The following is a 22,543-nucleotide window of genomic DNA, read 5'->3' as shown; positions in this document are numbered from 1 at the left end:
CTTAACCCGGCTCACAGAACACGGGGACACACGCAGCCAGCTCATCCCCAACATGCAGCACCCCTCCTCTCCCCTCCCAATCCAGTCCTTCCAACCCGGTCCTTCGGACAGCCTCCTCCCACACCCTCTGGTCGGGCTTCTCGAACCCCACTTCGGAGCTGAGGATCGCAGGCTCGAGGAAATGCGCAACCCCGAGGGAGGAGAGCACGGTGTGCATTCGCGAGTCGGTATTGCTCACGAGGGCGAGATGGGGCGGATTAGGTAGCGATTTGAGTGCTTGTACTACATGTATTCCCGGTGTAAGCGAAGTCATGCAGCGACGGTGGGTAACGTACATGCAGGCAGGACATCAGGGAAAAGGTCATACCCCTCCTTAGTCCCAAAATGCCGCATCAAATCGTCCACGACGCCCGGGAGAGCTTTCTCAGAAACTGGCCATACTGAGCATTGACCCAAGCGAGATGCTAGACATGGGGAGACGGAGACACACGTTCCTGCGGCACACCAGCGCTCTCTAGAGTGCTGGCGATCACTTTCCCCCACCAGTTCCGGGCTGTTAGGCCTGCGTCTCGACCGTACTTTGGGTACTCGGCTTCTATTTTCCTAAACGCTGGGATCCATCGTGAGCAACCTCTCGCAGAATAGAGCATGACAAGCAGCGAGAAACGTTCATACGAAACAACCACAGGGCAGCACTAACACGGTTTGAAAGCCCTCTTGACCGCCTCCTGAGAAACGGCAATGTTGTGCGCCTTGAATATCTGAGTGTAGGAAACGAATATCGGCAGTCGGGGGCGGACGATCGTGTCGAATGCGTCGAAGGTGATCAGCCGGATGGGAGGGGCCATCGGCCGTCGCTGGTCGCTGACGGGGGCGATGGCGAGGGGAGGGGAGGGGAGACTGGACGATGGATGGCGGGATATCAACATACCGAATGTTGGGAAGCACTTCTTGTCTCTGTACGGCCATGTTTCTCCACAGCTTATCCTCGCTTCCAGAAAGACATCCTTTCTAGTAACCCTTCCAACCCTCTTATATCACCATAAATAACATCGTTCTATTCAGCCCCGCCTCTCCCAGAACCCAGAACTTCGCCAGCGCGCACTCTGCTCACACACTCGCAGTCTCTCGGTGCTTCCCTCGGCGACTTTCCGACTCAGCCGCGCTCCCAAATAATCTCCCAAATAAACCCGGGGCATCTAGCTGGCACCAAATATAATAACGATAAACGACACACGAACACTGGTGCGAGAAGCGTACATCACCTGCGGAGTCCTGCACCAACTTGGTCTGGCAGCCATTAAGGATAGAGTATTCCAGACCCGGGCCTCTCCCTTCTGCCCAACTCTTCCATCAATCGCATCAACACCCAAGCCCAAGACAGGAATCACACAGATCCGCCCGTCATCCCCTGCCTTCCGGGGCAAACAACACCACGTCCAGCGCCAGCGCCTCCCAAGTCCGAGTCCAAGTCCAACTCCGCGGGAAGTGAAGTGCCCACTCCAGATGTCTCCTCTCCCTCGGGTCTGCCAGCTGTGCTTGGGAAGCTTCGCGACGATCCAGTTGTATATATGGGCTTGGGGATCTTGAACTCCCAGTGATGCGCGAAGAATCTCCAGGTGGACGGGTCTCGATATCTCCCATGGCCAGCTGGACCAATCACAAGAACAGTGTTATCCAAGCGGACGAGCTCCAAGACGCACCAATATCATCAACAATGTCAGCGTCCATGTCAGCGTCCATGTCAGTGTCAATATTTATCGTCGGGCCGGCGGAACAACACGGAGAGACAACAATAACCTACATATGCATCTATCCCCTGCGATCCAAGGCCCGCCACGGGCGGTCCGCTCGGGCAGGTATCACAACGTGTGATGAAAGCTGACAAGCCCATGAATAATGTATATCCAGCATTACAGTGTGCAATATTACAGTCAGCAACATTAATATTGATATCAATCATAAGCGCCCGGCTCCGACTCCCGTAATGGCCGCACCAGAACCTCAAGGTCGTTCACATGCCCAGAACCCATCCAAGTATCCAAACATGCAGCCAGGTTGATCACCATACTGCGCTAAAGATGGTCAATTAACCATTTGACGGAGGCCGAGCGGGCGCGAGCTTATCGTTCGTGCATCGTCCATCCTATCGTCCATCGGCCAGTCCCATCGGCCACCGTCAGTCTACCGCCTATTTCAGCATGATCGATATACCTCTTATGCTCTTCCCCCACGCTTTGCTTCGGTTCTTGGAGCCCGAGGCTGATCGGCTGATAACGAAGAACAGGATTAGGATTAGGATTAGGATTAGGATTAGGGAGCCGGGGCTTTGGCCTCGGAAGATCCACCAGTACTGTACATATCTGCTACAGATACAGGTATAGGTATAGATATAGATATAGGTCGTACTAATAGTAGGTTGTCCCCCTCCCTCGGCCCTCAGGTCATATCACTAGTACTAGTACTGGTACTGGTACTGGTACTGATCTGATGTCCTACTCCTCCTCCTCCTCCTGTCCTGTTCTGTTCTTGTTCCGATCTGGAACTTGAACTTGATATTGATCTTATTTGATCGGGGTTGGGATGGGGTAAGGATGGGGATTGGGAGGGTATATGATAGACCGGTTCGTCCGCTGATCCGCACGGATGACTGGAGGAGGGGGATAGGACTGCCTACCACCTACCACGGGAGGGGGAGTGTGGGGGAGTGCCGGGGACGGGAATGGGGATTGGGAAGGAGGAGAGAAGGAGGGGAGATAAGTGGAGGAGTCACCCGACCGCGTTTGCGCAGGCCGCTCCGGTGCGGTTCACTCGGGTACGGGATCACAGCTGGTCGACCATATACATATACATCTATCAGGCAGGCGTACATAACGTTGTTGGGTGTGTTGGTGGTGTGCCGACTTTGGCGTCCTGGCCGATTGGTCAAAGTGTGGTGGGTTGTGGTGCAGTTGGACAGGTATGCTGGTGGCTGACAGCCCCACCAACAGTTTCACAGTTCCAGTTCCAGTTCCAGTTCCCGTTCCAATTTCAGAGAAAGTTAACCTATCGCCTGGCATAGCTGGCTTTCCTATCATCGTACATGTAAGGTTAGGAGGAGGCTGAGCAGGGTTCTGTTACAAGTGTGCGCTGGTTGGAGTGGGTTGTTGATGAGAACGAAGAGCTGCTAGCGGCGTGGCTGGAAACCCAATTCCAAAGTGCTTCTTTCCCCTCCTCGGTGATAGGTGAAGGCGGGATCCTAATAAATGCGAGTCTTAAAAAGTACTGAATTCCAATACATAGAGAGAGGCGGGGTGATACGACATATAGCCCATAGCCCAGGAGGAGGGATGTCTCGGACGTGTGACAGGGTGAGCAGAAGCGGAGGGAAGGGGGATGTTATAGACCCCACGGCACGCGTTCCTGGGCTGGGAGGATTTGTCATGATATGGGTGTGATGGGAAGGTTCGGGTGGGAGGCGCGGGTCGTGTGCGTATGGGATGGATGGAGAACAAGTAGGACGAAGGTGAACGTGCTTGTACAAGTACTCTGTATTTACAAATGCTGGTTGAATAATCCATGTACAATCGAAGGAATAGGATGATCGATGGTGGAATAAGTTACTGGATGACATTGGGTACGCGTCAGAGATGACGAGGGTGACCAGTGAAGGTTTGGGGGTGCGTTGTTGTGAGCGGGATCAAAGATGAATGGGTCTGGACTGATGGACGCGGGAGCATAAAGTGGGCAAAGGTGGTCTGGCTGAATTGGGGGTGAGGCGACAAGGAGGTCATAAGTGAAGAGGTAGTCTTACCTTCCTCTCCCCCCCACGTTGTTCACTTGCTGTCTTGCCTTATACGCCTTGAGGCACAAGTGCATATCTTGCCCACTTGACCCCCCGCCCCACCGCCCTCTCCCTCGACAATGTCCCCCCTTCACTCCCACTCAAGATCACACTCTGCTTCACTTCATCGCCCACTAAGACTATTCGACTTATTCACAACACCATCTACAAGAGAAGTAGACTACTCAGTAGCATCAACTCCTTCTCTCGCTTCCGAACACACAAGCACAACTTCATTCGATTCACTCAACATATCACCACAACCACACCGCACAATGTCACCCCCACCCGCTCAATCCCGCTGCGAACGCCTTCTCATCGCAACACTGCAAAGAGCAGAAGCAGCAGAATCAGCAATCCGATCCCGCTCCCGGGCTGCTTCAGCCTCCTACTCCCCGCCCTCCACTCCCCCCTTCCCTTCCCCAAGATCATCTACTTCCAAAGACGACGAAGACAATGACGAGACAGACTGGCTCGCGGAGATCGCAGAACAGACATGTATGCGCCCGTCTCGTGGTTCATCGGCAGACAAGGGCAGGATAGGCAAGACAACCTCGATAGTACACGTTTCCCGCTCTCCGTCACCTACCCAGCTGGCTAGGAAGAAGAGAGAGCAAGAACGGCGTCAACGGGAAAGGGAACGCGGCTTGTCGGAAGGAGCCACCTTCGGCCCTATGCCCGTACCCGCGTTGAGCAGGAGCGACTCGTTCGCTAGTACGACCTCTGCCCGTGTAGCCACCCGCGGCTTGCCCACTCCGGCGCATCACGCTGACTGGCCCTGGGAACCGACGAGCCCCAGCAGCCCTCGGCCGCGCGCCAGTGTCACCCCCTCCAAACCCGTCCTCTCGAGAGCACACACCTCTCCTGCTCCTAAACGAAAACCGACCCAGGCGCAGCCGATCACTCCCCCCCCTTCCCCGCCTTTTAACGCTGATCACTCGAGCTTGATTCTCAAGAATAGGGAGGGGTATGTCTCTTTCCGCGATGTGGAGGGACTGGGAGCACCCGCGGAGGAGGAGGAAGAAGAAAGGAGGGCTTGGTGGATGCCTGTCGGTTGGGCGCGCTGAAGTGCGAACTATGGATAACTATGATCTACCAGCAAACTACTATGCCTCGACAACTGGACTCGAAGAATATGCGACGTATGAACAACCTGAAACATCCGACCTCCCGCTCTCGCTCTGTGGTTGGACGGAGCACGCACTCACTATCGATTCCCGCGCATACATACCCTACCCTAGCCTGCCTTGCATGGTGCTCGACCCACCATCCTTTTCGCACCAAACTTCTCCCAACCTGTATGGACTCCTAAATAGGAGTAGGCAGGAACCGGACTTTTTCCTGTTTCTGTTTCTGTTTCTGTTTTGGCTGTATATCTTTTCGTGTTGTTTCGTTCGTGTCCGTGTCCGGTTTTCGTGTTGGTGTTGGTGTTGATGTTGCTGTTGCTGTTTGTTGTCTTCCTTTTGCTGTTGCTGTACACTAGTGACTAAGGCAGTATAGTGTCTCAGTGTAGGATGTACTAATCTGGAAAGAGAAATGGGAATGGCTGTCTACTATCCTCTATCCTCTATCCTTGCGATCTTCGGTATCCTCGGTGTGCTATTAATATCCTTGTGGTGTTCTACTCCTCTCCGCTGTTTAAAAGGAGGTCGGGTTTGTCGGATCCCTTTCTCTGGGCTTGCCCGGCTCTAAGAGAACAGAATGGGAAGAGTAGTGTCCTAAAGAATGGGAACGGGAACTGGAGCACCCGGCTCCGGAGGATGTAAGGCCCGTGGGGTGCAGACTAGCTTTGTGTTGGGTTGGTGGGACGATCGGGCACGATGTCGAACTAGTACGTACTACGCACGCATATGGCGGAATAGGTCGACCTGTGGCCATGGGTATCGGTACGTCGGTACTGTGTATCGAGGTGCACTATGGAGTAACGTACGTAGCAGTCGCGAGCGTCCGTAGTACCATAGCACCACCATAGCACCATAGCACCACCATAGTACCACCATAGTACCAGAATACCATAGCACCTGAAATCAAGAAAGAAAGAAAAACAGGGAAAGCTGCATGAGGCGTCACCTCGTTACCGGTACCGCTACCGGTACCACTAGCACTACCGTAGCACTTTGGGTTTTTTCCGTTTCCGCATTTCCGGACCCTGCAACAAGTTTAGTCCAGTGTTGCGGGGCTAGTCGCGTCGGGCATTACACTACGTTCATTACATTACATTACATGTTACGTGAGGGGAGTTGATTTGCTTGTACTGTGATTCCCTGAGTAGGAGGGGAGAGGTTGCTATGTCATGTTATGTTATGTTGTGGAATGATTGTAGGAGATGGTGTGTGTGTGTGTGCACGTGCAGTGGGACAGCAAGGCCTCGAGTTGGATGTGTACGGGCTGCGGTCGCTTGCTGGATGGGAGAGATCTGGAGATTTGGTTGCGTTGCGTTGCGTTGCTGAGAAATGCAACAGGAACGGGAACGAGAGCACTAACTAGTGTCAGGGCGTGCTCTGAGCAGGGCACTGTACACGGCCTGTCGCTGATCATACTGCGAAACAATTCAGGACCTGACAATCATCCACCCCAGCTACAGCGCACGCCAGACCTGACGTACAAAGTTGGAAACGGGCCCGGCAGAAGGTGGATAGAGCGGGAAGCCTATTCTTTCCTCAGCAAGGCAGACAGTAGGCGCGGAGTATTGATGTGCCCCGCCTTTGCCTGCTCCGTTTTGGTCCGTTTTGTGCCGTCCTCCACCTAATTGGAGGAGTCATATGTCTGGTCAGTGCCTAGGTTGAAGGGTGATATTCTGGCTGGAATGGAAGGCTGCAGGTCGGCAATGCTGCTTGTTATGTGAGAACAAGCAAGAGGGTCGGAGGGTCCTGTCCCGGTCCGGGAGACCCTAGCAAGGCTGGACCTGCTCGACAGGACAGGATGGGACGGGACAGCGCAGTACGGCACGGCAGCTTGGACACCTTGGAGGGTTGGGCGGGTCCCGGAGTTGGGGTTGGGGCTGACTTGACCCAGATGGGTTGCGGTCGGTTGGCTTAGAAGGGAGGGGGGGTGTTGGTAGAAGCAGGTTGGCTTTTGATTGGCCCCTTTGGGAACTTGCAAGCGCAAGCGTGGTGGAGATCACATGATGTGCAAGGAGTTAGGGATTGTTCAGTCCTTCGTTCGGTTGAGGTGACCCGACAGCTAGGAGGCTTAGAAAGGGCTCGTCCTAGGACCGCACAGGAGCAGCCGGTCCTGTGACATGTTTACACTTTGGCCGATGGACAAGAAAGAACGACGATCCACAAGTCCTAGAGCAAGAATCTGCTATTATATTGTCTCTCGGGGGATGATCGTATCCCACTGAAGCAGTGCTTGACCTCGTACAGCAGCCAAATGGAACAGGAGCCAAAAGACACAACTAGGGTAGACATGGGTCATTGTTCGAGTACAATCCAAGAAGAGGCACTGAGCTTCCGTTGGGTGATGGACCACTTTGCGCGCATTGACCGAGGTTGTACGTCAATTTAGATGACTCCTCGGAGCCGTTCGAGGACGACTGAGGGTGTTGGACATCATGAGAGCCATCGAAGATCAGGCTTCTTTAAAATGTCGCCGCGTAGCTCTCAAATACAAGGCCATATACACAACAGCACTCGGTAAGCACAACAGTTAACGAAGAGTAGATGGTCATTGTAGAAGACAAACAAGTGGCTTGTTCTTGTTCAATGAACTTGTGAAGGAACGCCACAAATCTGCTTCCATGATACGGCGCATCACATCATTCATACAGTCCCTTCTTACCCACTCAACAAGGCATTCCTTTCGACGACCACCATCTATCATGAACACCGATCTCTTCTTCAATCCAGCTGCCAGTACACCACCTCCAGAGGCAGAAGGGGCAGGTCAACCACAACAAAGCTTGGAGGAAGAGGTACAGCAAGTTGTTGGCCAGCTTGGCAAGTTCTGGGGCGGGTTCCGCAAGCAGGTACGAGGTCACGTTTCGCAGTGGTTGGATAGGTCGTTGATGAACTTGTAGAGCGCAAGTGCGTTTGATCTTGCTAAGAAGGACTTTACCTCTGTTGTCGGCCAGGCGAGGACGGAGCTGTCAAAGCTCGGACAGGAGGCGTCTCAGCGTATCTCTCAGGAGCTCAGTCGACCTCCCACAGTGACTACTCCCGAGTCTGCTCTTGAAGAGAAGAGCGATACCAATGCGATTTCTGAGGGTGCAGAAAGTGCCGCTGAAGACATTGTGCCTGCTGTCAGTGCATCAGCGTCTGTCGAGTCCACGGCTGCACCCGCTGAAGGCGAAGCATCCACGTCGACTACAACCCCGCGTTCGCGAGCGGCCACTGCCACGCTCTTCGACCGCCTGCAAGCCTCTCTGCCATCCAACATCGCACGCGCCATCCCACCTACAACCTCTGCGTCCCTCTCAGCGCTTAGTCGGGATATCACCACCCAGTACCATCATTTCCAGACGACCTTCTCTGCCGACCTGAACAGCATAGAAGCTGTAGCCCAGGAGTACGCGCACAAGGGCGAACAGATACTCAAGGATGCGGGCGTGCGGGGCGAGGCGTTGTATAAGGAAACGAAAGACTTTTTGAAAGAAGCAGTCAGGAACGTGCCGAACGACCCAGCTTATGCAGAGGGAATGGTCTGGGACGGGACGGATCTATGGCAGCTGCCTGGGTTGAGTGCCAGCATGAACAATGGGGAGAGGAGGGAGGAGATTTTTTCTGCCTCCTCCCAAGCGGGCCCGAGCGCGGCGCGCTCCTCGGGGGATATGAAGGTGCCAACGACGAGAGCGGAAGTGCTTCTTGCCCAGCTTAGGAGAACCCCGGGCGTGCTGAGGGTTGACCCTACCGCGGAGCCGAGGAGCGCGGCAGAGTGGGAGAGCTGGGGAACGGAACATTGGAACGAGGATTGGAAGGAGAAGGTCGAGGGCCAGGAGACAGGGGAGCTCAAAGAAACGAAGGACTCCTTGGGTAGGCATCTCACCGCAATGCTTGTCCGTGTTGATTGACAGGAATATAGTGCCCGGAGAACTGGACGAAGAGACGTTCTGGAAGCGCTACTTCTTCCGAGTGTATCAGATTGAGCGCGATGAGGAGAGGCGGAAGGCTCTTCTCAATGGTATGAGCATGAGCATTCCCAGCACATCCGACGCGTATTTGACGATTTCTTTAGACGCTGCCACCACACAGAAAGAAGAGGAAATTGGCTGGGACGATGATGAAGAACCTTCCACCAACGCTCTGACGACCGTTGCTGCAGCAGCCGCGTCCACCGCGACCCTCACCCTCCCCGAGAGCACCGTCACCCCTCGCCCATCCTCCTCCTTCGAAGCGGCGCCTGCACCCCCATCTGGGACAAGCACACCAGCAGGCGCGGGCGTCATCGCCCTCTCCTCTGGCGCGCCTTCCCCCCGTCAGAGCAGCGACGACAGCTTCGACGTTGTCGGTACCGACAGCGCTACTGGCACAGATGCGGGTGTAGGGAAGGCTAAGGAGAGCAAGAAGGAAGAGAAGGAGGATAGCGAGGATAGCGATTGGGAGTGAGCGGGGATGGGGACGTTCTGAGATGGAAAGGACTGTACATTAGAGGAACTTTGATTTCCATGTTATTATTAGTTCGATCATGTATGATGTGCCAGGTTAATACCATTATTTGAGTTGAGCTGCAATAACCACATGATGTCTTGCCCCTGATCTCCTGCTCTTGAAAAACTGAGTAAGTGAATAGGAAAGTGCGTCGCAGTGGCCGTCGCCCATCCTCGATCTCACCCCACCCATGCTCCCCTACATTCCGCCCAAAGACTAAGCAGGACGTCCGTACGGCTCTCCCGTTGCTTCCCGGACGAAATCCCAAACCTGTGGCTCTCTCATAAGCTTGTCCGCGGTGCCCCATTCGTATTCATCCCGCACAAGATCTCGCCAGACTCGGTACTCCTCAACGATCCGTGCCTGCATAGGAGGAACGAGAACAGCCACAGTAGCTGGATCCTGAAGATACAGCTCCAGGTGATCAATCCATTTCCTGATGACGGAGGAACAGTCTTCTTTGAACTTGGCATCGATTTCGAGCAGAGCGGCTGGTTTGCCCCATTCCTGCTGAGCAGCTGAGGCTGTACCAGCTTTTGTGCGGGTGTGATTGGCAAGACGCTCTCGGAACGCTCGTATCGGAGCAATTGCTTCGTCTGTGCAGATCGAAATGATATCTTCACATACTCGCTTGAGATCACTATCGATGGCCTGGCAAACAGTCAGATCCATGGCATCTTCAAGTAGTGGCTGGACTTACGATCTTCGGATCCGCGGCATCTGACATCACAATGTTGCTCTGCGCACGCCTGCTGAATATCGCCGTCGGACGCAGCAAAGACGAAGTGCTTCGTAAAAGAGTTCCCAGTGTTTCTGTCACACCATCCACCCAAATGCCACGCTCTGTGCGCACATAATCGAGCTCGAGACTAGCAACAACCTCCTTTAGAACCAAAAGATGTTGAACGAAGAAAAGGAGGGCGTCAAGCTGACCAGCTTCGCTTTGTCCCGCAATAAGATCTGAAGCTGCTGAGAGTGAATGTCGACACAGGCCTATTGCTTCTTGTGCGATATCCTGGAATATAGCCGGCTTGACAAAATCGTGCAGCAGAGCTAAGATCCAGATGGTCTTGCTCAGGGTCGGATACCACGTGTCCTGTACCGCTTGCGAGGGCAATCGGAAGAGGGCATCAGAATCTTGCTCCGTTTGTGGAACAATGGACTGCGACTGTTCCTTTTCGGGGTTTTGGACGTCTGATCTTGGTGATGAGAATGCGTCTATGGCAGAAAGGCAAGGTACGTACTTTGAAGCTTTCCCGGATATTCTAAATCACCTGGCTTGGGAGCATAATATCCAATATCACTCTGCAGAACGGATTGCGCCTTGAAGAGGAGTCTCGTCTGTGCGTCTTGTAGCACCATCTGGAGCAGATGTGAGACTTGCAATCGGGCTAGAGGGTCCTCAGCAGGTGGCTCGGTATGCATCTCAATGCTCGCTCCCGTTGGAGGCACTTCCACATCCATGACCATTAATGCTTGTATGACAGTACAAACGCTGCAAAGGGTGAGCAGGCGAGGCTCGTGCAAAATTCGGGGACGAAGATCATCGTAGAGATAATCACAAAGGCCTTCTAGATAACGACTGGGAACAGGAGAGTCAGAATTTGAGGAGACAAACGACCGAATATTCTCTCACTAGATAGCATCTTCTCCGGATGTGAAGAACAGTCTGAACAAGTCAAATTCATTCGTACAGACCAGTTTGAGATAGCTGCACCCAGCACGTGTCTGGTGAGGTCTCAGGCGCGGATGGTTGCCGAGCAAGAGGCAGGACTTACCAGCTCAACAAGTTCACTTCTCTCCGGGTCAAGGATTTTGATCTCCTCGATGATCCGGCCGACTAACAGGCCACGCCTTACGGTAAAATAAGCGGTGTGGCATTCAGTCAGCAACGACGACACGTCTTCAGGATGCAAGGCGGCATGTCGTTCCAGTTCTCGCAACAAGGGTACGACCTGCGCAGAAACGGACTGGAATCGAGAATATAGCAAGTGATGTTGTGCAATATCGGATATGTCTTTGTTTGCCAAGCGGGTCTGTACGTCGGTCTGCAGGGCTTTGAGCATACCCACAAAATACATCTTGATGAGTGTCATGGCCCGGGTCATGCATTGCTGGAAACGAAGCAAATACAGCTCTGCCTCTTTGAAGTGTCTCTATGAAATAGGATCGATTAGAGAGATCTTCCTAATAGGACAGAATCACACGTACATGTGTAGTCAGATAGTCGAAGCAGACGTCGACGCGCTCGATCATATGGAGGAACTCCGTCTGGAGGACCAACGACTCGCCAGGATGATTCAACATCCTTGTTGCCTCTTCCAGTTGCTGGAAATATTCTAAGCGGAAAGACAGCTCTTCACTTATAGCAACAAGGCGGTCCTGAACACTCGTCAGCGCTGATCCTCTCGAGCAAATAGCGAAATGTACCCTCTCTTCCAGCATCTGCTCACTCGCACCTTGGATCCGAGTAGACCCAGACTCAACAGACCTCCAACTCTCCAGCATGCTCTGCACGTCATGCTCGACGCTGTCTAGTCGCTCGTTGATAGCATTGCAAGTATCGATATACTCGTCGAGTTCATGCAGGAAAGATCGATAATGCGCCTCCTGTTCATGCTCGATTGACGCGTTGATCACGTCGAGGTAGTCGTTCAATGCTACAGCGGTCGTAAAGGGAGGATAGGCGGAGGGATGTAAGCGGGAGGTGGGTGCACCGGCCGGGGTGTGGGGTGAACCGGCAGGATAGGGGGATTGGCGGCTCGGCGTGCCAGGACGCGTACTAACAGCAGTCTCAGAAGCGAACTACCAACCCATAGGTGATTATGCCTCACTAAGAGATAGACATAGCATACCTTTGCAGGAAATGGCCTATTCTCGCAGATCTCCTTCAGCCGCGCGACGCTCCTCCTTTCGCGCTCATCCAACGGCGCCTTGTTCTCCCATTCTTCTACCGTGATCTGCTGCGGTTTCTGCAAGGTCAGGCTGGGGATGGCGGGTGCTCGGCGTTGCAGGGAGGGCCTTGCAGCTGGCTGGGAGGTGCTGCTGTAGCTGCTCACGGCACGGTTAAAGTCTGGATCGAACATGGTTGATCAAAGCCAGTAAGGGACACGCTCGACAACTTCGTGCCATCCCATGTCACTAATAAAAATCAAGTCCATTTAATATAATTTGGTTCGATGCAATGTTTGTGATACATATCGCTACAAAAAGTGTCGACCACTAGTTAGGCTTTCAAAGGCGTGCAAAACAGCTAAGCTAGTCTAAGAACGCAGGTGTAGTTTATTGCCCGTCCCCCCCAAGCGCGGCGCCGATTGAGCGCAAGGCAGGAGGTACCCACTCGTGAGCCTAGACAAGCACGGCGGATCGAGCGACGGCGAGCCCCAACCAGAACAAAAGCAAAATATGGTCCAGGTGCAGCCAGGAAGGGGTTATACAAACAGCAGGGACATGTTCATGTCTTTCATCGTTTCCCGCCAGCTGACCTCCCCTCCGTCCGTCTCTCGTTTCTGCCATACGCGGCGCATGAGTGCTAGCACTTGGGCACAGTTACCCACGCTCAGGTCTTTGATGTTTGATAGCCGGCCCTCGATGAACTTCCGCTGGACGGGGTCATCAGTCATCACCCCAGCGATAAAGAGGGGGAGGACGAGGGACCGGTCGTAGGGCTTCTTTTCGGTATTGATCGCTTTCAGACATGCAATCGTCTCTGCCACAGCGAGCTGGATCTCGGGCACGGCGGGCCTGTACCCGGAGACGACAGTGTGCAGGTAGATCTTTGCCGATGCGCGGAAAACAGCGGACATCTGCTTGCGCATGAATACCTCGTCTGACACACCCGCTGCGGCTCGGGGGGGCATGACCGGGCGCGCAGAGTCTAAGAGCTCCTTGCTGATCCTCGTAGCCATGTCGACGAGGAGGAAGTTGCTCCAGCTTGTAGGCTGCTCGAGCTTCCATGCGTCGAGCGCAGCGATCTCCGCAAAGGCTAGCATGACTTCGTTGTCGCAGCCCATAAGCTTGTCCCTAATCACAAGTATCATCAATATATGCGCATGCTATGATTGTAACATCAACGAACATGCCGATCGCATCCAGCTCTACGCCATTAATGTCTACCCCTTTGGGCTTCATGAGCGCCCTGTACCAGCTCAAGAACCTCGGTACAGTCTGTGTGGAAATAGCACCAAAGATGTCCATCCACAACGTGGTCTTCGATACGAACTGTGTGAGAGGGTCGGCACCTATGAGCGCACGGCGGAAGGCATTTCCGTCGGTTCCGGGAAAGGCGCTCTGACACCAGTTGCGGGCCATGTTGACGAACGGGGCCCATTCGGGCTGGCAGCCACTGAAGAGGGAGACAGAGACAAGGTGCAGCGCTGTGAGAGCATCTTGGGGTGAGCGTACGCCTTCAGAGAGAGACGTCACTGCGGAGACCCAGTACTTGTCCCTTGCCGTAGGAGTGTAGTTCGGGTGCAGCTGGTAATGGTGTACTGCCGCAAGGCAGAGCATGGCAGATGGCGGCTCAGAAGCGAGGGCAACGTTGAGCATTAGCTGGCGGGTCTCGGGTCCGTGCAGGAGGAACTGCATCGGAAGGACTTCCTTATCGTAGTGCGTAAGCCAGCGCCACTGTTCTTCGTCCAGCTTGTTGCTGGCAATAGAGCGGTAGGTAGCGAGAGACATTTCGGTCGGCTCAGGCTTCGGAGGGGCTCGTGCCTTCGATTCAGACTTGGATTTTTCGAGCGAGATTTCCTCCATCCCCGAGTCAGAACCGTTATCGCTGATGTTCTGGAGGAGCTTGTCCGCCTGTCGATGACCCCAGGCCATCGTCGGCGGCTCAGATTTGAGCGCAGTGCCGGAAGCGACTGCTTCCAGATGCACGCGGTCGTATTGCGTGGCCCCTGAGCCGGGGACTGCATCTCCATGAGCGGAGCTGGAGGTGCGGGTTGAGGACGTACTGTGTACTGGGGGAGGGAAGTACTGGTTGGGATAAGCGAGCATTGGCAGACCGGGGGAGGTCTTGTCCACTGCTGTAGTGGACGAAGAGTCGGAGCTCAACCCTCCCAGCATCGGTTCGGGCGACTCCATGCGTGTCGCGTGAGGGAGGACCATGCCGTTCTGTCCTGGGAGCGGAGGAGCAGTGCCAAACAGCGTGGAAGGCGGTGTCGGGTATGCACCTGGATGGCGGCTATACCCATGCGATCGGGAGTACGGCGATGCTGGTCCTCCATACACGGCAGGCAGAGAGGGAGGTGGGCTCTCGCTGTCGTCCAGCGTCCCATTGGGTGAGCTCAGTCCACCCTTTCGCTGGCCTTTGATCATGTTCCTCGCTAGGAGGTCCATTTTAATTTGTTCTCTTTTTTCCTCGACTGATTTCTGCACCGAATGAGACCCCTGAGCGTCGGGAACATCGGTCAAGCTCACCTTTAGCCATTCAGGCCGTTTCTCTCCCCAGCCCAGGCATTGGATTCCTAGCCTGAGGCAGTCTGAGCAGTCATCTTTTCCCGGCTCCTTGCCATGACATTTCTACGATAGAGATAAGTTGTAAATGTGGGTACAGTGCGTGATGAGCAACGTACCTTTCTGCGAATACGACATGACCAGCAGCCGGTCTTTTCTCGGGCGACGGCCTCAGACCGTTTCCCTTTCCTGATGACGTGGCTAGGCCTTTGTGATGGTGCGGGTGATTCACCCCTTGGACGGGGCGTGTGATGCATTGGAGGGGAGGCGACTGGTCCCTGTATGACGGATGATACGACGGACTCGAGCGCCGGCGCCAGAGGGCGGAGGGGACCGTTTGGTGATACGCCGTTGGTGTGTGCTATCTGCAGGGCCATTAAGCGCCCAAAGGTGAAGGGGGGAAGGGGAAGGAGGAGAAGGGGGGGAAGTAGGTGGGGGGGAGCAAGGGGGGAATACGGGCGGCTATATGAATTGTGAGGTTGAGCGGGAGATGCAGCAAGGGGAAACTGGGAGTGTTTGAGGGGAGTGAGGGACTAAATAGAAATCATGCAGAGTTCGAGGTATGGTGGGAGATTCGAGCCGAGAGAAGCAAGGTGAGCGCCCGGGCGGATAAAAAGAGCACATCAAAAGTATACTAACTTGGGATAACATACAACTAATAACCAAATAATAATAAATAATAATAATAATAACTATGCCAATAATAATGTGAAAGAATTAACCCTTATGACCCCCGTAAAGCGCCCTTGTATCAAATAATCCTCCTGTCCCCCCCTCGGGCGCCTAGGATGAAGAACACTCCCTCTATAACCCTTCCTTCCTTTCTTCTCCCTTTCCGCTCTTTCCCCTTGACAACCGAATAGAAACAAATACACAAAATTATGGCATCCTTTTGCATATCAACTTCGACCATATCATTCTATTGAAATCCCTCTTCCCATTCCACCCCCTCCCAATAAAGACGAGCGCCCTGTGGTGTCCAGCGGTGTCTCGAGTCCTATTGCCCCCGGATTGCACACGGGGCCAATTTTCACCCTGAGCGTCCCTGGTGTGGCACCCCACCCGCACTTGGCAGGCGCCTATCCCCGGCAGGAGCGCCCATAGCTTGTCCGCAATAAATAAAGCACCGAGCTAACGGTTCAGATCACATCCCTCCTCACCTCTGCCGCCCACACTCGGCGCGTCCTTACGTCCGGGTTGCCCAATCGTTTGCCTCTCATGTGTGTTATCATCCCATCTTTCCCTCCCCCTACCGGCGTGCTTCCTAACAACAGACGTGGAAGGTCCGCATTCGAAGGCTGGTGAAAAACGATAGACCGAAAGATGCATCTTGCCGAGCGCGCATCCACACGGAATCAATTAGGGGTCTAATATGAAATCCCGGCCGATTACCGTATTTCCTCTTCCGCTTCTGGGCGCTCGCCGATAACCGCCCGTCCCGCCCTCTCCGTAATCCCTCGCCTGCTGCGCAGTTCCCCCCCCCTCCTCCCGTCGTCAATCAATGCCGCTGTAGTCCAGCAACCCACAGTAATCAAATGACAATGGGTTAAATCATATCCATATCCATACATTCATGATCGACCGCAACCCCTCTTCGGTCCCGCTCGTAGAATTCCTCCTCTTCTGACGCGCGCCGATCAGCGCTACGTCGCCCGCTGATCAGACTCGCGCACGGCAGCACTCCAATTCTATTCTTTTTTTCTCCTCTTTTCTGCCAGCACAATCAATGCTGTGCGAGCCGCACATGGAGCGCCCGTGATCGGGCGCCGGCTTGAACTGTTTATCTGATCATTCCTATGCTATCACCGACGAACACGCGCCCACGAAAATCACGCGCTCACTTCACCTTGCTTCTTTTCCGACACCTCCGCGCCTTTTCAGTCCCATCTTCAGTAATGCTGGCACTCTTGCTGTCATCCCATCATCCCTGAGGACGCCAGCGTCTGTCTCGATGATCAATAAGCTTTAATCCACCGAAAGCTGCCGCGAACCACAAGAGCGCTTACCGCCTCTGGGCTGAGCGTCTAACCTCTTAGACGCCGTGTATTTAGCGCTCGAAACGTTTGGGCACAAAACTTGTTTGGCCTGGTTTTGTCCATGCCCCACTGCCCTAGTCGACGCTGATGAGAATGGTGTTCACACGCCCGAGGGAGGACCGGAACTCGAATCGCGGGCCCCACGGAGTTCTGACCTCTCCTGGACCGCTGCCTCTGCGGGGCAGGCCTGATTCCCCTCCACCGGCGATCTGACGTGCCTGGCAGTACCCCCAGACGTCATCGTTCCCAGGAGAGAGTTGAGCCGAACGCAATCCTTCGCAAGCAGTATTGATAACCCGGGCTAGCGAACACTCTGCTGGCAAACATGCAACGTAGGCGACCCCCCCAGCGCTCGCTCGGAAGGACAGCAAGCTGCCAGCACACGCTGCCTTGCCCATGTCTGGGTACCAAGCATCCCGTTCAACCTCCGCCTATAAGCAGCGGTTCGACCCAGACACGCAGGACGTTCCCAGCGGTTCTCTCTCAGAAGCATTCCGACCACCAACCCGCTGGACATCTTCGTTCTGCGGCGAAGTGAGGCGTTCGAAACACGTGTCGCGCGCGCAGTCGCTGTCTGACCACCAGTTTGGCATGTCGGTCCTCTTCTGCTCTGTTGTCTGATGCCAGTGGGCCTATCGGTCTTTGACGTCGAGACGCTGGACGATCTTTCTCGGATTGCAGGACCCCCTGGGGTTCCAATCCTCCCTTCTTTTCCGATATCCTCTGTCCACACGTGAGGCCCGATTACTATGTGCATTCTTGGAAGAAGAACCAGGACAATCCACACAGCCCGATCTTTATCCTGTCTGCTTTGTATTGTCATTATCAGCCCCGATTCCTGCACGTTCGTCTCCATCAACATCATCATCGCTCGAGCGCCAACGCACGGACATGCAGCGAATTCCCGAGGTGCGAAGATCGCATGCCCTTTGTTCCTTGTCCTCTGCCGCATCTTGCCTAGTGCTTATTAATATTGCTCAGAGATGTCAAACGTGGAAACCCGATCATATCGCCATCTGCGGACCGGGTGAACACGGCCTTGCGGGTCCATCAAGCGCTGGACGGAGTGCACCGAACGTGATTTCCCCGATTCCCCTCCCGGCAACGGAGACCTGTTCTTCCAATATCCTGTCCGTCAGAAATTGTTACCCTGCTGAAACGATGCTAGAAATAACCTCCCGCCAGCAAAAAGGTCGCCTTGCATCACTTCCCGTGTCGCTTCCAAAATCCCTTCACAACCCCCCGATTACGATTACTGGATGACGACCTCATGCAATCCTTCGTTCATCACTGGCAAAATAGCGGGTAGAATTTCCTTCCCGAACAGGCACATCTAAATCTGTGGGGCAGCCAGGTGGTCCTCACAGCTATCTATACAAAAGCTGTGCCTGCCCAGCGCTACCCGCTTTGCTGCCGGCAAGCCGAAAGGCGGTTGGCGGGCGCTTCAGGTTCCGGAAGATGCTATTGGTTCCTACTGTTTCCTCGTCTGGGCTCCCCGACAGATCCGCCCAGCACCGTAACCTCGCAACCATAATGTGCATTCCGGTAGTCAGCAAAGCTGATGATATTCGCATTGTCAAGGAGAAACTCTGGGAGCTGATTCTGTTGGTATGTTTCCAGAGATGGAACTTACGGCAGAGCGTTTCTCACAACAATGACCTTCATGCATCAATCCGATATAAGGCTCTCATCAGCGGTGGTCCGTGGCAGTCGGCTTTCGTATCAAACCGACGACTTTCGGGGCTATTTAAGCTTGTGTGACAATAATTTCCAGTTTTCGAGGCTTGACCCCTGACTCTTGTAATACTGCGTGTCTCAAGCGATGGAGTAATCTATGGGGGCGTGCAACCATTCAGCTGACGAGGCCGTTTTCACTTCATGGAGGAGGGACCTTGTTACCTCCGACAATTGAAGGCATGGCCATAACGGCATTCATCCCTCGCTCCCCACATGGTCACCGCCCAAGTACTCGTGAATAATCCTCAACAGAGATTGTCGTCAGCAGGCGGTCCGGTGGCCGGACCAGTCTGGTATTAACCCAGCCTTCTATGCAACACGGCCTCTGACTGCGGGATCATCTTTGGACCTTTCCTTGTACGGGACATCAGCATGAGGATTGTCACCCTTGCCCGATCACTGCCCCTCCTTGGAATGCTCGGGGGCTCGCAAATGATTCGGTTTGTTCCAAGGAGCTGGCAAGGGCCGAGTCGAGGCCGTATTCAGAGTAGAAGTCCTGCCTGAAATGGGGCACTCTCCGCCATATTATCGGCGGGAGACGTTTTTCTCTATCGCAGACCGAAGCTGGGGAAAACGGATGATGGCCGAATATTGCCAATCTCAATGTTCAACATTTTACTTCGGCCGGCGAGGGCACCAATTGCAGGTAAGTTCAATTACTACAAAACGATTATGTGCTAATTGGGAACAGAGAAAAACAGTTACACTCATTCTGAAATGCTGTGAGAACATTTTGGAGCACTTTCATGAGGAGCCCGCCGTTCAAAGAGAGGCTCCTTTGGGGCCTCCATGCAGTGCTCTACGATACCATTATTTTGGTCATAGATCCGGGAAAACAAAACTGCTTTCCAATGAAAGTGTTCTTTGGAATCTACATACGTGGCCACGGTCGATATATCCTCACCCTTCGGTGGCTTTGGACAGAAAAAAGCACAATATGTGGAAGCACACAACAAGAAATACTCGCTCACTGAAGCACCCCTTGAACATTAATGGTGGACCAAGCGAGACCAAGAAATCAGCGTATTGAAGACCGTGCGCGTAGGAGGCCCATTGGTTGGGAAGACGATGCAAGACGATTCCATCCTCCTGGCCCGAGTCAATCATCATCTTACTAACTCATTCAAAAGCGTATAAATTTTGGATATTTCCGAAGCGTTTTAAATGTCAGGACTTCGCCGGGCGAGCTCCGAAGACACAGAGTTATTTGACAACTCTTACACGCACTTAGTTGTGCGTTATGACATCATCTGTAACAATTACTCTCAACCCCCCTGAGCAAAACATGTAAATTCTATCCTGCCTGAAATTAAATTACCTTCGGCTATCTGGGAAATAGATTATGTTTACCAGTTAACTCTTGGTTTCTAAAGTTCCAACCGGTAGGTGCCGCCATTGGTTAATAAGAATCGGGTGGCGACCGATATATCTTACGCTCCTCACTACGGCCAATTTTATTTCTTCATTGTATAATGGGCTGAAACCCATCACACTTCATCCTGGGAGCTCCATTATGTCAAAAAACATGAAGACATATGCATAAGTTGCGGAGAAAAGGAAAAGAGGCCTCGGTGAGCCAAGTGCCGACGGGGCGGGATCAAAACTAAGCTTAGAAGAGACGTTCAGCCAGGAGCCGTTAGTCTGTATCGTAATGTTTAGATCACGCACTGCGTCCACTTTGAGAACTCGCACAAGTACAGGCATGACAACGCGCGTACAGTCTGGTCTTCAAGATAATGGAACGGTGAAATGCTTCCATGGAGATATTGCGATCAGATTGCAGGCGAAAACGGATGCGAACAAGGGTCGATGGTTCTACAGTGAGTCATCGAGCATCCTCGTCCAGCAAAGTTTCGCTTACCAGTATCACAAAGAATGCAACAATCAGGAGGCTCCATGCAAGTTCTTCAGTACGCTGTGATTGGTTTCGGACTTGGTCTATGCTGATGCAACTTATCAGAGTGGGAAGATCAATTGATGGCCGGTAGCTCACCACAATCCTCTCAGTCGACAGCGGCGGGCACCTCATACACTCCCAAAACAACAACCCGATTCGCAAGCGATTCGGGTCGAAGATTGGGGTCGCCTCCGTCTCAGTCCAGCCCGACCAAGCGACCCGCAGATGAGACCATAGAGTCGGATGACGGCATGGAGGAGTTGCTTAGCGGGAGTCCATCCAAGAAGCTGAAGTTCACTCCGCAACACAAAACCCAGGAGAGTCCAAGTCGTTCTACGTGGCAGTCGATACAGGATGATCCTGTGCGCATATCTGTTCTTAGTTCTTGATGTATCACTAATCATGGTCGCAGAACAACCCTTTCCATGTCACAGCGTCCAACGTTCGCGGGATTCCTGATACGCCATCTGCAACATCAACAGCACCTGCTTCAACATTCAATACACCGTCTCATCTGAGCAGTTCGCATGAAGTTAGGATAGCAGACCTGCGTGCGGCTTCTATGATCCTGAACGGGCTTCCGGATCGTATTGAGCGACTGGAACGCAAGCTGTTGGCAGCAGAACGATCAAATGCACATAAGACGAGAAGGATGGGGGAGCTGGAAGAGGAGAACAAAGAATTGAAGAACGAATTGCTGGAAAAGATGCGCAAAGCTGAGGTATTGGAGACGACTATCGATGCCTTGCGGGCTTCTAGGTGATCTAGTCCAGAATCTTTCATGTATCCCATAGTCATTGTATGTAAATTAGTTGACGACGATATGAATTTGGGTTATAAAACAGGTAAAATCAAGTGACGAGATGTGGTGTACTACTCTCGTGTATCGATCAAGCAATCCCAAACCTGTGAGAACATGAAAATACCCAAGATTGATGTCGTGAGGAGAGCCACCAGGTCGAACCACGGCTGCTCCCATGAACCTCCTCGTTCTTGCATCGCAATGGACTAAAAACACCACTAGCTCCGAAAGTGAGGCCGCTGCCGTTGTTGTGGCTTGATGTCCCCGTCCAGAGTTCCACATTTCAATAACACGTGTGCTGCTGCAACGGCGTCGCCCAGCTCGAATCGATTCCTCCGAAAAACGTTGAGAAGAACATCCCGCCTATGCTAGCGATGCTCTCGTTCGTGCGGAACACGAGTTCCAAACAGATGATCGCAAGATGGTTGTTGGCGTATATTGTATTCACTCGAGCATGCTTTCTCACATACCTTGTACCAGTCAACCTCCAGCGGATACGGACCTGGAAGTTCTCACACACGAGGATCTGCTGGTAGAGGAACCATCAATTGAGCAGAAAGTCGGACTCGGCCTTCAGGCCGCCTACGATTCCGTGCGTGCCTGTGCGGGGGTTCGCGTACAGTGTCTTCATTTCCGTCACGGAGTGAACAAAGTCAGCACTGTACGGATGTCGAGTCGTCGATTAGGGGAGAATAGGTAAAGTGGCATGAATTGGCCTGCAGCGGCAGGCCAATCCGTCCCTATATACATATAGGCTACATAGATAGTCTAATGGAATCAAATTCCGGTGCCTCAGGGCTGCGCAAGGGTCCTGCACTGCCACTCTTGGCGCAAACTCGACACGGATAATTAGCACCGATACCGCCGCTCGTCACTTCCTCTCGCGGTCGCAGCTAGCTACATACGGCCAACACCGAAAGTCGTCCTCCCCAGCAGCTCGTGTCGCTTCTCCCTCAATCTATGCCAAAAGAGGGGGAACTTTCTGTTTCCTGGAGTGCTTGACCTCCGTTTCCTCTGCTACTGCGGGGACCGGTCCTGGCGGAGCGGAGGTGAGCCATACGGAGGTGGCATTTCATCAACTACTGAAAAACATTTCTTGTACATTGTAGCTAAACATGGCCCTTTACATTATTAACAACTGTACAGACATATATCGTGTTTGTACGTGAGGGACTTGAAAGCGCCATAGTCAAAAGCAGTCCA

The 22,543-nt window shown here is 53.4% G+C and overlaps 9 protein-coding genes across 9 annotated transcripts in view; 4 read left to right on the top strand and 5 right to left on the bottom strand.

The window, feature by feature from the left end:
* DACRYDRAFT_76440 (HAD-like protein) overlaps window positions 1-878 on the bottom strand; it is a gene marked incomplete at its 3' end in the record, with an annotated part of 1,581 nt that extends 703 nt beyond the window's left edge. The window contains exons 1-4 of the mRNA XM_040776202.1: window positions 701-878; window positions 491-610; window positions 336-431; window positions 33-276 (exon numbers count right to left, since the gene is read on the bottom strand). Coding sequence (XP_040631011.1) covers window positions 33-276; window positions 336-431; window positions 491-610; window positions 701-848 — 608 coding nt within the window. The 5' untranslated portion in view covers window positions 849-878. The remainder of the gene's footprint in view (window positions 1-32; window positions 277-335; window positions 432-490; window positions 611-700) is intronic.
* A 1,884-nt stretch (window positions 879-2,762) lies between these two features.
* DACRYDRAFT_20751 (uncharacterized protein) lies at window positions 2,763-3,289 on the bottom strand. The gene has a single exon (XM_040772064.1). The coding sequence runs from the start codon at window positions 3,075-3,077 to the stop codon at window positions 2,808-2,810; it is 270 nt and encodes an 89-aa protein (XP_040631010.1). The 5' UTR covers window positions 3,078-3,289; the 3' UTR covers window positions 2,763-2,807.
* A 951-nt stretch (window positions 3,290-4,240) lies between these two features.
* DACRYDRAFT_20750 (uncharacterized protein) lies at window positions 4,241-5,063 on the top strand (the record flags this gene model as incomplete). The annotated part of the gene is made up of 1 exon (XM_040772063.1): window positions 4,241-5,063. A coding segment is annotated over exon 1 (274 nt), but the record flags the coding sequence as incomplete, so codon positions are not given.
* Window positions 5,064-7,646: 2,583 nt separating this feature from the next.
* Window positions 7,647-9,450, top strand: DACRYDRAFT_114520 (uncharacterized protein; the record flags this gene model as incomplete). Its single annotated transcript, XM_040769836.1, has 4 exons — window positions 7,647-7,793; window positions 7,845-8,796; window positions 8,846-8,944; window positions 8,999-9,450. The coding sequence occupies 4 exons, from the start codon at window positions 7,647-7,649 to the stop codon at window positions 9,367-9,369; spliced, it is 1,569 nt and encodes a 522-aa protein (XP_040631008.1). The 3' UTR covers window positions 9,370-9,450.
* A 177-nt stretch (window positions 9,451-9,627) lies between these two features.
* On the bottom strand, window positions 9,628-12,548 carry DACRYDRAFT_87403 (Sec34-domain-containing protein; the record flags this gene model as incomplete). Its single annotated transcript, XM_040776807.1, has 9 exons — window positions 9,628-10,062; window positions 10,112-10,605; window positions 10,656-10,993; window positions 11,048-11,139; window positions 11,190-11,567; window positions 11,623-11,793; window positions 11,842-12,216; window positions 12,267-12,432; window positions 12,541-12,548. The coding sequence occupies 9 exons, from the start codon at window positions 12,546-12,548 to the stop codon at window positions 9,628-9,630; spliced, it is 2,457 nt and encodes an 818-aa protein (XP_040631007.1).
* Window positions 12,549-12,590: 42 nt separating this feature from the next.
* DACRYDRAFT_93540 (uncharacterized protein) lies at window positions 12,591-15,243 on the bottom strand. Its single transcript, XM_040777166.1, has 4 exons — window positions 14,988-15,243; window positions 14,833-14,934; window positions 13,490-14,784; window positions 12,591-13,434 (listed from the first exon to the last, which is right to left on the bottom strand). The coding sequence occupies exons 1-4, from the start codon at window positions 15,123-15,125 to the stop codon at window positions 12,843-12,845; spliced, it is 2,127 nt and encodes a 708-aa protein (XP_040631006.1). The 5' UTR covers window positions 15,126-15,243; the 3' UTR covers window positions 12,591-12,842.
* A 1,601-nt stretch (window positions 15,244-16,844) lies between these two features.
* DACRYDRAFT_20747 (uncharacterized protein) lies at window positions 16,845-17,686 on the bottom strand. Its single transcript, XM_040772062.1, has one exon. It carries the CDS (start codon window positions 17,300-17,302, stop codon window positions 16,979-16,981), a length of 324 nt encoding a protein of 107 aa, XP_040631005.1. The 5' UTR covers window positions 17,303-17,686; the 3' UTR covers window positions 16,845-16,978.
* Window positions 17,687-19,088: 1,402 nt separating this feature from the next.
* DACRYDRAFT_93538 (uncharacterized protein) lies at window positions 19,089-19,906 on the top strand. Its single transcript, XM_040777165.1, has 2 exons — window positions 19,089-19,287; window positions 19,333-19,906. The coding sequence occupies exons 1-2, from the start codon at window positions 19,147-19,149 to the stop codon at window positions 19,669-19,671; spliced, it is 480 nt and encodes a 159-aa protein (XP_040631004.1). The 5' UTR covers window positions 19,089-19,146; the 3' UTR covers window positions 19,672-19,906.
* A 437-nt stretch (window positions 19,907-20,343) lies between these two features.
* On the top strand, window positions 20,344-21,376 carry DACRYDRAFT_114517 (uncharacterized protein; the record flags this gene model as incomplete). Its single annotated transcript, XM_040769835.1, has 3 exons — window positions 20,344-20,551; window positions 20,602-20,900; window positions 20,951-21,376. The coding sequence occupies 3 exons, from the start codon at window positions 20,344-20,346 to the stop codon at window positions 21,299-21,301; spliced, it is 858 nt and encodes a 285-aa protein (XP_040631003.1). The 3' UTR covers window positions 21,302-21,376.
* Between the last annotated feature and the right edge of the window lie 1,167 nt (window positions 21,377-22,543).

Source organism: Dacryopinax primogenitus (genome assembly GCF_000292625.1).
Source record: "Dacryopinax primogenitus strain DJM-731 SS1 chromosome Unknown DACRYscaffold_4, whole genome shotgun sequence".
Lineage (NCBI taxonomy): Eukaryota > Fungi > Basidiomycota > Dacrymycetes > Dacrymycetales > Dacrymycetaceae > Dacryopinax > Dacryopinax primogenitus.
This window is presented reverse-complemented; position numbering and strand designations above follow the sequence as displayed.